The sequence below is a fragment of the Oncorhynchus kisutch genome, linkage group LG4 (assembly GCF_002021735.2).
Source record: "Oncorhynchus kisutch isolate 150728-3 linkage group LG4, Okis_V2, whole genome shotgun sequence".
Taxonomy (NCBI): domain Eukaryota; kingdom Metazoa; phylum Chordata; class Actinopteri; order Salmoniformes; family Salmonidae; genus Oncorhynchus; species Oncorhynchus kisutch.
Window position 1 is genome coordinate 40470637 of NC_034177.2, and position 13073 is coordinate 40483709.

Below are 13073 nucleotides of genomic sequence, written 5' to 3' on the forward strand. Positions count from 1 at the left end.
GGAAAATAAGTCATCCTAGATATCCTGCAATATCCTGGCAGATAGGAACATCATTGAGACAAGTCCAGTGGCTCTATTGAACAAGGACAACCATTGCTACAGAACACGACTCCATTCATGTTCAGATCAGACAGCAGGCTCAATCAACCGATGACATCATTGGTTGAACTCTCGCTGTGCGACCCCAAAAAAGTAGACTGGAAAAACACCTCAAATAGTGTGTAGCTGTGAAATTTCCCTCTAACTCTTTTTGATGATTATCATGTTTTCAGGCCAGAACTGTTGTCAGGCTAATTCCATAAAGGTTTCTCTTCAGGAAGTGGACATTTCTTCGGTTGTTTTTTTAGTAGCTGATAAGAGTGAATCTATGTGAAGCCCATTTCAGTACTGCTGTATGATTGTTTTAGTATAATGTTAGGTCCACGCCGACTCTGGGCATTATTTTTCTGCATTGGGTTAATTATAGGTCTGACATTTTAAACTTTCCGATCACATGAAGTCCAGGTCCACATTGCCCATGTAACTCTTTCTACTGTCCTCATTCAAGTTCTCTCTTTCTCACCATCTCGATCTCTCGGTCTCCCGTAGCTGTTTTCCTATAGTCTCTTGTGTAAAGTGATTTGGCTTTAAGTAGCCAGATTTCCCCACTTGCCATGTTGGCTAATTCTTGTAACAGGGAGCATGATTTAATGGTCTAACCAAGAGTTAATTTCCACTATTCATTGGTGTTTGGCCTGTGCTTCATGCATTGATTAGAAATGCAGGGCTGGCGTGCACCCATTATATGTACCATACACTCTTGTTTCTTGGGCTAAAATAAACTCCCCCTTGTTATGTGGGTATAACATTGAAATAATTAATAGATTAACTTATACCATTAATCTACAGTAGACCTTATGAAAGACTGAACCTTTGTCCATCTTTCATAGGGAGGCACGTTGCAAATGGAGAAAGATGCTCTATCTAATTGTGTGCCCCCCCCACCCAGGCTCCAAGTCCATGGACTACTCCAACAGCCTGTTTGACTGCCAGTCACCAACCTCTCCCTTCTTGGGAAGCCTGCGGGCACTGCACCTGCTGGAGGACCTCCGGGGCGTGCTGGAGCTGATGGACATGGAGGAGAGGGAGGGCCTTCGCTGCCAGATCCCTGATGCCACCGCAGACAGCCTGGTGGACTGGCTGCAGCAGGGACACCTGATGGTAAGAACAGTCAAAAGTAGTGCACTATATAATCCATAATGGGTCTGCGGTCAAATTACCACAAACGTTCTCTAAAACACTTCAGCGAGCAGGCCTTTCTAATTGACCTGGCCTGGGTATCCTGGAAGGATATTGACCTCATTCTGTCAGTAGAGGATGCCTGGTTATTATTTAAAAGTGCTTTCCTCAAAATCTTAAATAAGCATGCCCCGTTATTATTATTTTTAACCAGGAACAGATATAGCCCTTTGTTCACTCCAGACCTGACTGCCCTTGACCAGCACAAAAACATCCTGTGGTGTACTGCATTAGCATCGAATAGACCCCGTGACATGCAACCTTTCAGGGAAGTTAGGAACCAATATACACAGGCAGTTAGAAAAGCAAAGGCAAGCATTTTCAAACAGAAATTTTCATCCTGTAGCACAAACTCCAAAAGTTCTGGGACACTGTAAAGTCCAGGGAGAATAAGAGCACCTCCTCTAAGCTTCCCACTGCACTGAGGCTAGGAAACACTGTCACCACCGATAAATCCACGATAATTGAGAATTTCAATAAGCATTTTTCTACGGCTGGCCATGCTTTCCACCTGGTTACCCCAGTCAACAGTCCTGCACCCCCTACAGCAACATGCCCAAGCCTCCCCATATCTCCTTCACCCAAATCCAGATAGCTGATGTTATGAAAGAGCTTCAAAATCTGGACCCCTACAAATCAGCCGGGCTAGACAATCTGGACCCTCTCTTTCTAAAATGATCTGCCGAAATTGTTGCAACCCCTATTACTAGCCTGTTCAACCCCTTTCGTATCATCTGAGATCCCCAAAGATTGGAAAGCTGCTGCAGTCATCCCCCTCTTCAAAGGGGAGACACCCTAGACCCAAACTGTTACAGACCTATAGCCATCCTGCCCTGCCTTTCTAAAGTCTTCGAAAGCCAAGTTAACAAACAGATCATCGACCATTTCGAATCCCACCATACCTTCTCCACTATGCAATCTGGTTTCTGAGCTGGTCATGGGTGCACCTCAGCCACGCTCAAGGTCCTAAACGAGATCATAACCGTCATCGATAAGAGACAATACTGTGCAGCTGATATTCATCGACCTGGCCAGGGACTTCGATTCTGTCAATCACCGCATTCTTATAGACAGACTCAACAGCCTCGGTTTCTCAAATGACTGCCTTGCCTGGTTCACCAACTACTTCTCAGACAGAGTTCAGTGTGTCAAATCGGAGGACCTGTTGTCCGGACCTCTGGCAGTCTCTATGGGGGTGCCACAGGGTTCAATCCTCGGGCCGACTCTTTTCTCTGTATACATCAATGATGTCGCTCTTGCTGCTGCTGGTACTTCTGGCCCTTCTTTGGACACTGTGTTAACTAACTTCCACACGAGTTTCAATGCCATGCAACTCTCCTTCCGTGGCCTCCAACTGCTCTTAAATACAAGTAAAACTAAATGAATGCTCTTCAACTGATCGCTGCCCACACCTGCCTGCCAGTCCAGCATCACTACTCTGGACAGTTCTGACTTAGAATATGTGGACAATTACAAATACCTAGGTGGTTGGTTAGACTGTAAACTCTCCTTCCAGACTCTCATTTAAGCATCTCCAATCCAAAATTAAATCTACAATCTGCTTTCTATTTCGCAACAAAGCATCCTTCACTCATGCTGCCAAACATACCCTCGTAAAACTGACTATCCTACCGATCCTTGACTTCGGCGATGTCATTTACAAAATAGCCTCCAACTCTCTACTTAGCAAATTGGATGCAGTCTATCACAGTGCCATCCATTTTGTCACCAAAGCCCCATATACTACCCATCACTGCGACCTGTATGCTCTCGTTGGCTGACCCTTGCTTCATATTCGTCGCCAAACCCACTGGCTCCAGGTCATCTATAAGTCTTTGCTAGGTAAAGCCCTGCCTTATCTCAGCTCACTGGTCACCATAGCGGCACTCACCCGCAGCACGCGCTCCAGCAGGTCTATTTCACAGGTCACCCCCAAAGCAAATTCCTCGTTTGGCTGCCTTCCAGTTCTCTGCTGCCAATGAATAAACTGAAAAAATAACTGATGCTGGAGACTCATATCAGCTGTCAGAGCAGCTCACAGATCACTGCACCTGTACGTAGCCCACCTGTAAATAGCCCATCCAACTACCTCATCCCCATACTGTTATTTTGCTCCTTTGCACCCCAGTATCTCTACTTGCACACTCATTTTCTGCACTTCTATCACTCCAGTTTATTTGCTATATTGTCATTATTTCGCCACTATGGCCTATTTATTGCCTTACCTCCCTTATCCTACCTCATTTGCACACACTGTAAATATACTTTTTCAATTGTATTACTGACTGTATGTTTGTTTGTTCCATGTGTAACTCTGTGTTGTTTGTGTTGCACTGCTTTGCTTTATCTTGGCCAGGTCGCAGTTGTAAATGAGAACTTGTTCTCAACTAGCCTACCTGGTTAAATAAAGGTGAAATAAATAAAAAATCCACTCATGATCATAATGATAATCTCAATGGGTCAATGTGGTTTAATTTTTTTGCATTGTGAGGACTGCAAAGTCTTCCTGGTTTCATTGGTCAACTAACATTTACTTTGATATATTTAGCACCTACTATAAGCCATGTGTTTTAACTTTAAATCCACACCTGATGTGAGACACACACATCTGTGATTAGATAAAGAGGACTAGGAGAATGTCATAAAGACAGATGTACTGTACACAGACATGGGACACAAATGTTACTATCCGTTAAAGTTGATGTTCAGCTCTGATTTACATCCCTCTTGTCACAGCAGTCTCCACAGCGGTGTCTCGTTACGGCTGGTGTTTGTCCAAATATGTCATAGCGTGTATAAATATAGGCCTGCTGTTGCTGTGTCCTGATTTAGGTTGAGAAAAGGTTAGAACCATACGGGACATCTTTTTGTTGTGGCGTCTGAGTTATTCCCTCCGGTGTCACTACAGACAACCTGTCAGAGACTGTGTCGTGGGGAATCTGGGATGGTATCTTGATGAGTTCTGCTGCTATTTAAAGGATACGTATGGTATGAGGTGCTGCATTATCACTGACATTTGCTGGTCAGTTTTAGCAGCAGAGTAGTAATATAGAAACCCTTGACCTATTGGTTGGGGTTGAAGGGGAGGCAGGTACCCTAGTGGTTAGAGCGTTTCTTCTGGAACTTGTCAGTCTATTCTTGTTCTGAGAGGTGAAGGCTATTCCATGCGAGACATTGCTTGGGGGTAAAGGTTGTTGAGAAGACCTTTTGGACCTAGACTCGGCGCTCCGGTACCGCTTGTCGTGCCGTAGCAGAGAGAACAGTCTGACTGGGGTGGCTGCGGTCTTTTAGGGCCTTCCTCTGATACCGTCTGGTGGAGAAGTCCTGGATGGCAGGCAGCTTAGCCCCAGTGATGTACTGGGCCGTACGCATTACCCTCTAGTGCCTTGCGGTCGGAGGCCGAGCAATTGCCGTACCAGGCAGTGATGTAGCCAGTCAGGATGCTCTCGATGTTGCAGCTGTTAAACCTTTTGAGGATCTGAGGACCCATGCCAAGTCTTTTGTCTCCTGTGGGTGAATAGGTTTTGTCGTGCCCTCTTCACGACTGTCCGGTGTGTTCGGACCATTTTAGTTTATTTATGTGGACACCAAGGAACTTGAAGCGCTCAACCTGCTCCACTACAGCCCCGTTGATGAGAATGGGGGCTTGCTCGGTCCTCCTTTTCCTGTAGTCCACAATCATCTCCTTTGTCTTGATCATGTTGAGGGATAGGTTATTATTCTGGCACCACCCGGCCAGGTCTCTGACCACCTCCCTATAGGCTGTCTCGTCGTTATCAGTGATCAAGCCTACCACTTGTCGTCTGCAAACTTCATGATGGTGTTGGAGTTGTGCCTGGACATGCAGTCGTGCGTGAACAGGGAGTACAGGAGGGGACTGAGCACGTACCCCTGAGGGGCTCCAGTGTTTAGAATCAGTGTGGCAGATGTGTTGCTCCCGACCCTCACCACCTGGTGGCGGCCTGTCAGAAAGTCCAGGATCCAGTTGCAAAGGGAGGTGTTTAGTCCCAGGATCCTTAGCTTAGTGATCAGCTTTGAGGGCGCTATCGTGCTAACTTCTTGACGCTACCCATCCCTTTAGCGGGATAATTGTCATCTACAACCGCTGAATTGTAGAGCGCCACATTCAATTAATATTACTAAAAATATTTATATTCATGAAATCACAAGTGCAATATAGCAAAACACAGCTTAGCCTTTTGTTAATCCACCTGTTGTGTCGGAATTTGAAAATATCCTTTACAGCGAAAGCAATCCAAGCTTTTCTGTAAGTTTATCGATCGCTCGACAACATTATGAACACCTAGCATCAAGTAGCTTGGTCTCGAAAATCAGAAAAGCAATCAAATGAATTGTTTTTTTTTTTATCTTTGGATGTTTTCACTCACGAGACTCCCAGTTACACAATAAATGTTCCTTTTGTTCCAAAAAGATAATTTTTATATCCAAAATACCTCTGATTGTTTGGCGCGTTATGTTCAGAAATCCACAGGAAAGAGGTCATAACGCAGACGAAAATTCCAAATAGTATTTGTAATGTCCACAGAAACATGTCAAACGTTTTTTATAATCAATCCTCAGGTTGTTTTTAAAATATATAATCAATATTAAATCAACCGCAACTGTCTTTTTCAGTAGGAGAGGGAAAGGCAATAGCTACCCAAACGCTGTTGCGCGAGCAAAACTCATGCGAACACCTGACGCGATGTTATCTTTCTCGCTCATTTTTCAAAATAACAGCCTGAAACTGTCTGAAGACTGACACCTTGAGGAAGCGATAGGAAAAGGAATCTGGTTTATATCCCTTTAAATGGAGCAAAGGCAGGCTATGGAACATGGAGTTTTCAAAATAGAGGCCACTTCCTGGTTTGATTTTCCTCAGGGTTTCGCCTGCAGTGTCAGTTCTGCTATACTCACAGACAATATTTTGACAGTTTTGGAAACTTTAAAGTGTTTTCTATCCTAATCTGTCAATTATATGCATATTCTAGCATCTGGTCCTGAGAAATAGGCCATTTACTTTGGGAACGTTATTTTTCCAAACATAAAAATAGTGCCACCTAGCTTCAAGAGGTTAAATGCTGAGCTGTAGTCCTATGAATAGCATTCTCATGTCAGTGTTCCTTTTGTCCAGGTGGGAAAGGGCAGTGTGGAGTGCATTAGAGATTGCATCATCTGTGGATCTGTTTGAGTGGTATGAAAATTGGAGTGGGTCTAGGGTTTCTGGGATAATGGTGTTAATGTGGTGTTAATGTGAGCAATCTTGGGCACAGGGACTATGGTGGTCTGCTTGAAGCATGTTGGTATTACAGACTCAATCAGGGACATGTTGAAAATGTCAGTGAAGACCTCTGCCAGTTGGTCAGCACATGCCCGGAGCACACGTCCTGGTACTCCGTTTGGCCCAGCGGCCTTGTGAATGTTGACCTGTTTTAAGGTCTTACTCACGTCGGCTACGGAGAGCGTCATCACACACCTCAGTGTTGCTTGCCTCGAAGCGAGCATAGAAGTGATTTAGCTCGTCTTGTAGGCCCGTGTCACTGGGGAGCTCGCGGCTGTTCTTCCCTTTGTAGTCTGTAATAGTTTGCAGGCCCTGCCACATCCGACGAGTATTAGCGACATTTACTGGTGCTTCCTGCTTACATTTATGCTTGTCATCAGGAATTGGGAGGATAAAATTATGGTCAGATTTGCCAAATGGAGGGCGAGGGAGAGCTTTGTACATGTCTCTGTGTGTGGAGTAAAGGTGTTTTAGAATTTGTTTCCCCTGTGGTTGCGCTTTTAACATGCTGATAGAAATGAGGTAAAACTGATTTAAGTTTCCCTGCATTAAAGTCCCCGGCCACTAGGAGCGCCGTGAGCGGTTCCCCTTTTGCTTATTTCCGTATACAGCTGACTCAGTGCGGTCTTAGTGCCAGCGTCTGTCTGGTGGTAAATAAACAGCCACAATAAACAGCCACAATTTCTTTCTTCTTCTCTCTTAGAAAATAGTGTGGTCTACAGCTTATGAGATATTCTACTTCAGGCGAGCAAGAGACTTCCTTAGATTTTGTGCACCAGCTGTTTAGAAATATACACAGACCACACCCCTCGTCTTACCAGAGTGTGCTGTTCTGTTTTGCCGGTGCAGCGTATATTCCGCTAGCTGAATGTTTTCCATGTCGCCATTCAGCCACAATTCGGTGAAACATAAGATGTTAGTTTTTTATGTCCCTTGGTAGGATATTCGTACCTCGTCTAATTTATTGTCCAATGATTGTACGTTGGCAAGTAATATTAATGGTAAGGGCAGATTTCCCATGGTAAAGGCAGATTTAAGTCTTGGTTCAAACAAACTAGTTGAAGCCCATCTGGTACATCCTCAGCCTGCTCACAGTTCTTCAGCCTGTCCTCGCTTTGAGTGTTTCAAAAACACCCCTAATATCAGGCTCCATTGTCCAAGAACCGTATCTCTGAATGTACCAAGCAAATATCTCCCTGAACTCTTACAATATGCTGTAGTTAGTGTTCCCCTGGAAATGTGAGATACAACCCAGGTGTTGTCACAGACTGCTGTGAGAAACAACCCACTGATGTGTTGGAATTGAGAACCAACAGTATGCTGTGGAGAGAGCACTGAGATTTAGGCTCTGGGCCAGGGAAATGCCAGAGCCTCTGTGTAATGCTGTAACTCTCTGTGTGTACACTAGTCTCTGGAAATTGTTCTCTCTTTGACCATTTAAGGTGTTGCTGGCAAATGCAACATCAATCATGCTAGCTGTCACTCAAAGACTCGTGTGCGATTTGTTTGATAATTGTCTGTATTCAAGGTACTTAAAATATGTTCACCCTTAAAATACTTCAGTGCCACAACACAACTCTTTAGGTTTATCTGACTTTATCTTGATACATTAGTGACAATATGTTACTTTTTGGGCGACCTGACCAAATTCACATAGGAATGTGAGTTATTGATCTATCATTCTACTTGAAAGCAAGTCTAAGAAACGATGATGTGCTATGCTCTATTCCTATGCTTCCCGTTTTAGTTTTTACTTTCGGTTTTGTACGCCAGCTGGAACAACAGTTTTTCGTTATGGAATATATATTTCACAGCGGTTTAGATGGTACAATGATTTTCTACATTTAACTTTTTTTTTTGTCACACAAACTGAAATTAGGCAAACTTTTAGGCGAGAGTTTTAGCAACCAGGAAATTTCCAACCAGAGCGATTTCTGCATAGTGCAACTTTAAGCACTGATCATGTCACCAGTCTTACCAGTGTAGTAGAGGCTTAATCTTAGAACCCATAACCAATATTGCATCCACCATGGCCAGCTACTCATAACTTGATTAACATTTGTTAAGTCTGTCACTAGGGACAATTGGAGTCTGTATGTTAACACTCACAGACCAATCCCATGTGTCACTCTCTCACTGACTCCGTTGTCTTCTCTATGCCTGCATGCAGTCCAATGGCCACCACATTTCCATGGGTGGTGACCTCTACCAGGAGAGACTGTCTCGACTGGAGGGTGACAAGGAATCCCTGGTGCTTCAGGTACTGTACAGTACACCACAACCTGTCATAGCTAGTAACTATCCTACCCAGGCAGCATTAATGGCTCATTAAATGTCACAATAGTATTGATTAGTCTAGGCTGCCGCGGTCAGTTGAGCTAGGAGGTTCTGAACATCTCCAGCACCCCTCTATCCGTGCATCGATGGTCTGTTGCACACGGTCCATGGGGTCTGCAGTGACCCTCTTCAGTAACAACTGTCTGCGATCAAATGCTAAGTGACCTTTTTAGTGCAATGAAGTGTAATGAACGTAGCCTGGTCCCAGATCTGTTTGTGGTATATAGCCAACTCACAAAATTGTTTGGGAATGACAACCACCATAGGAGTTGGCTATACGGCACAAACAGATCTGGGACGGGGCTATATAAATGAACTTTGTGTAATAACAAAAACTCAATCAACTCCATTACTTTGCAAATACAAATCACTATGCACCATAATTAGGTTAATCTTTAAATTGTAAGGACAGAGTAACTACACAGGTATAAGAGTTACTTAGTGTTACCCTTGTGTTCCTGTGCAGGTGAGTGTGTTGACAGACCAGGTGGAGGCGCAGGGGGAGAAGATAAGGGACTTGGAAATGTGTCTGGATGAACACCGGGAGAAACTGAACGCCACTGAGGAGATGCTACAACAGGTCAGTTTGGATGAGACGGCCCCTGAAAAGGTGTCTTTGTTGAAGTTATTTTGTCAAAACTGCTGAACAACAAAACCCAGCAAGCAAGCTGTGTGTGTGTTTTATATTTAGCATGTTTTGTTATTTCGCAGGAGCTCCTGTGCAGAACGACTCTAGAGACTCAGAAACTGGACCTAATGGCTGAGGTGTCCAACTTGAAACTGAAGCTGAACTCATTTGAGAAGGACATACTGCACTTTGACTTCAGGGACAGTGAGGTATGTGATGGGAGGCCTCTGTTTAAGGACTGATTCTTCTTAGTCTTTCTCTCTCCCTCTCTCTTTCTGACACGCACACACTTACCCTTTCATGCTGCCTGAAACCTGTTTGGGGGAGGGAAGGCTTGCATCATCATGTGCTCAAAACCATAGTGTGTTGGGGCAATAGAGACCATTCACTTCCAAGGGAATGTCAGCCTTGCCATGGCCAAAGGCACTATAATTGTCTTATGTTTGAAGGTATGAATGAGTTGCTCTTACATGAATGTGAAGCTTCAGGGCTTTGATAATAGGAAATTGGAAGATGTATTTTTCCTCTGGTTGTATGGTAGCAAACAATGAACAAATGGTGATGTTCTTGTTTACGTGGAAGTTTGGAGGAAAGGAGAACAAAGGGGGTGTGTATTTGGACTCCAATGAACTGTGGTGGATTCTTGGACAGCTCTCAAACACGTCATGTTATTGTTGTGGCACAGCCGTCTCTTCCAGTCCACTGGAACAGTCCAGTATGTTCCGCTTCACAGCCTATCTGGGAGAGCAGAACACAGAGGTACTCCCCACCAGAGGCACTTTCCTGTCACATCTCTTAACCTGCTCTGGGATTTCTACTGTCTCTGCAAAGCAGTCCCTCCAGAACTGATATGGTCTCCATGAGGATCAGTAGTAGGCCTTGGACTATGTCGGAGAAAACTATAATATGGTTCTCGGTATAGGCTTCTTTTGATTAAAAAAAAAGACGTTACCATTTACTTTGATAAGGAAAAGCCACGCACTCTAATGGCCACAATGCAATACGTTTAATAAACCATTTCGACACCGTAGCTGCCTTCATCAGGGTTCAAAATATATATTTTTAATGAAAATGAAAAAAAAGTTTTAATTAAATTGGAACTGATATGCTCCAATCAACCTACAACATTGTTTTACATGTCCATGTTAGGTAACCTTGTTGAACGTGATGTTATAAAAATGCTTTTAGAACATATTAGATGTTTTTTGAGCGCCTAGCACAGGCTAAGAGATGTTGCCGCAGTCATATTGGAACAACGTCATGGTAATGGTAGAGCGTCCGCGCACCTACTTTACTCATGGCTTTTTAATTAAGACTGATCAAGAAGTTAATCAACTTAAAGCTAAAATGACCAATTGAGATTGAAAAACTAAATACAAACAATAATGTTAACAAGCCTGTATAGTCAGGTCAAATCCACTTGCATATGTGTTTGAGCTCATTCAGCTGTAGGTTACGTTAGTGATTTTCACATGGGCAGGGGCATCGAATGTAACATTAACTGTTACCCGACATTAACATTAGCAAGCTAGCTAAATGCATGACGTCCAAAATAATAAAGCATGTAGCTAGCGTCATCAATCCTGTATAGTCCAGTCAAAGCCCGACTCGTGTTCATTTAGCGAGCAAGGTCTAGCTGTTAAACATTACAGTAGTTTTGACATGGGCATCGGATCGGGCTTTGTTAGCCAGCAAGCTAGCTAACAGCAAACAAGTTTATTAAATTAGCTAACTGCATGGTAATGCCAACAATAATAGTCACTTCTGCAGGCAGATATTGTGTACCGGTACACTATACATAAAACAGTATTCAAAATGGTTTGCGGTGAGGGACTTCAAATGTGCCAAAGGCTATCTAGCTTGCTGGACTATAAACAGCTGGCTAAAAAAAATAGTTTTCAGTCAATGCAACCTAGCTAGCTAAGTGTTATGAAAGTGTTAGCTACAGACCGGTAGGGATGTTAAGTGTCCACTCCTATTAAATCAATTGCAGCTAGTTGTGAGACATCAAATGATGCTGCCAATGTCCATAGTGAAATTCATAATCGATTGTAAAATCCTGCACTGGTAGCAAGCTGTTCTGCTTCGGTCACTACAGTAGCTAGCAAAATATTCATCAATGATAGCAGAGCTTGCTGGGTTTTTGAACTAGTTGGCTAGATATCATAGCTGACCTTGCACAGTATAAATGTTTTTATCAATTTAGCGTTCATGTTACTTGTTACTCTAACAGGACAAAAGCACTTATTTTCATATTTTTTGTTGTCAAAATAAAGACATTCTCAGTGAGGCTACTAACATGCATTAGGATGCCTTTCAGATGAACCATTCAAGTGATGTCATTGATGACATGTTATCAAGGTTACTCCTGCGGTGCTCACCTGTTGCACCCTCTACAACTACTGTGATTATTGTTATTATTTGACACTGCTGGCCATCTATGAACATTTGAACATCTTGGCCATGTACTGTCATAATCTCAACCCGGCACAGCCAGAAGAGGATTGGCCACCCCTCAGAGCCTGGCTCCTCTCTAGATTTCTGTTACATTGCTTGTTCCTCTGGGATCATATCTTACTGATTTATCAAGACATCAGGGTGACTGTTGCTCTATGACTCATTTTACTTCTGAGAAATTCTCTGATTTAACAAGCACGTATACAGCTTCCCTCCTTCCCCTGTGTAAGTCAGTCTTTCTCTCCCCTCTCAGGACATGGGTCTGGAGATTAATGAGCTGAGGTACAAAGTGACTGAGATGGAGAGTGAAAGACTACAGTATGAGAAGAAACTGAAATCCACTAAGGTTAGTTATCATGAGTTAGGGTTGGCCTACCTATACTGCAGTACGCAAGCATAATTCTGCAGATAATTATCTACTTCCAAAGGAAAGCTTTTCACTAGCCATTAATTTTTTACACCTATATCCTTTTCTTTTGACTACTTGTCAGCTCTTTGGGTATCCCCTCCTTTTTGGCATCGCTTCTCTTATGACATATCTCTTTTTCTCTTTTTCCTTGGCTTACCTTCCTCCACTGCTACTAGTCGCTAATGGCCAAGCTTTCTAGCCTGAAAATCAAAGTGGGCCAGATGCAGTATGAGAAACAGAGGAACGAGCACAAACTGCAGGCACTGAAGGTTGGCTTCTCCCAGGGTTTCTGCTTGTTGCCATCTAATGTCTTTCTACTTTTTACTTTGGTTTAGTTTTTGGTTTTTGAGCAAGATTGTTTCAACTGCAGTTTTTTGTGTTTTTGTTTTTACCTATCTCTGGATGAAATTAAAGGGGTGTGTAATCAGAAATATCATCTAAAACACACTGATCCAAATGATTAAATTCATTATTTTTTTGGTGCCAATGAAAAAGCCAAAGCACTTAAATGTAAATATAAACCCTAAAATACACCTTCCTTTAGGCGACACCCACAAGGCACCAGTTTAAGCATATACTGTAGCACAGTGTGCTTTTTGGCTTTCTTTGCCCTCATTTGTTTCTTTCTTTTCCTCCCTCCCTTCTCATGGATGAAATGCCATCTGAAAGATTGTTTAATTTCT

The 13073-nt window shown here is 43.2% G+C and overlaps 1 protein-coding gene across 6 annotated transcripts in view; it reads left to right on the forward strand.

Annotated features, from left to right (window-relative positions):
* Positions 1 to 13073, forward strand: part of LOC109889524 (liprin-beta-1-like) — a 70983-nt gene that overhangs the window by 17774 nt on the left and 40136 nt on the right. For 4 of the 6 annotated variants that reach the window (XR_004209720.1, XM_020481004.2, XM_031822937.1 and 1 more), the window contains exons 3-8: positions 989 to 1200; positions 8730 to 8819; positions 9363 to 9476; positions 9608 to 9733; positions 12235 to 12327; positions 12567 to 12659. Coding sequence is in view for 5 of the 6 variants with exons in the window: in XM_020481004.2 (XP_020336593.1) it covers positions 989 to 1200; positions 8730 to 8819; positions 9363 to 9476; positions 9608 to 9733; positions 12235 to 12327; positions 12567 to 12659 (728 nt within the window). In the remaining variant the exon portion in view is untranslated. The remainder of the gene's footprint in view (positions 1 to 988; positions 1201 to 8729; positions 8820 to 9362; positions 9477 to 9607; positions 9734 to 12234; positions 12328 to 12566; positions 12660 to 13073) is intronic. The other 2 variants (XM_020481007.2, XM_020481006.2) reach the window with 1 other exon arrangement.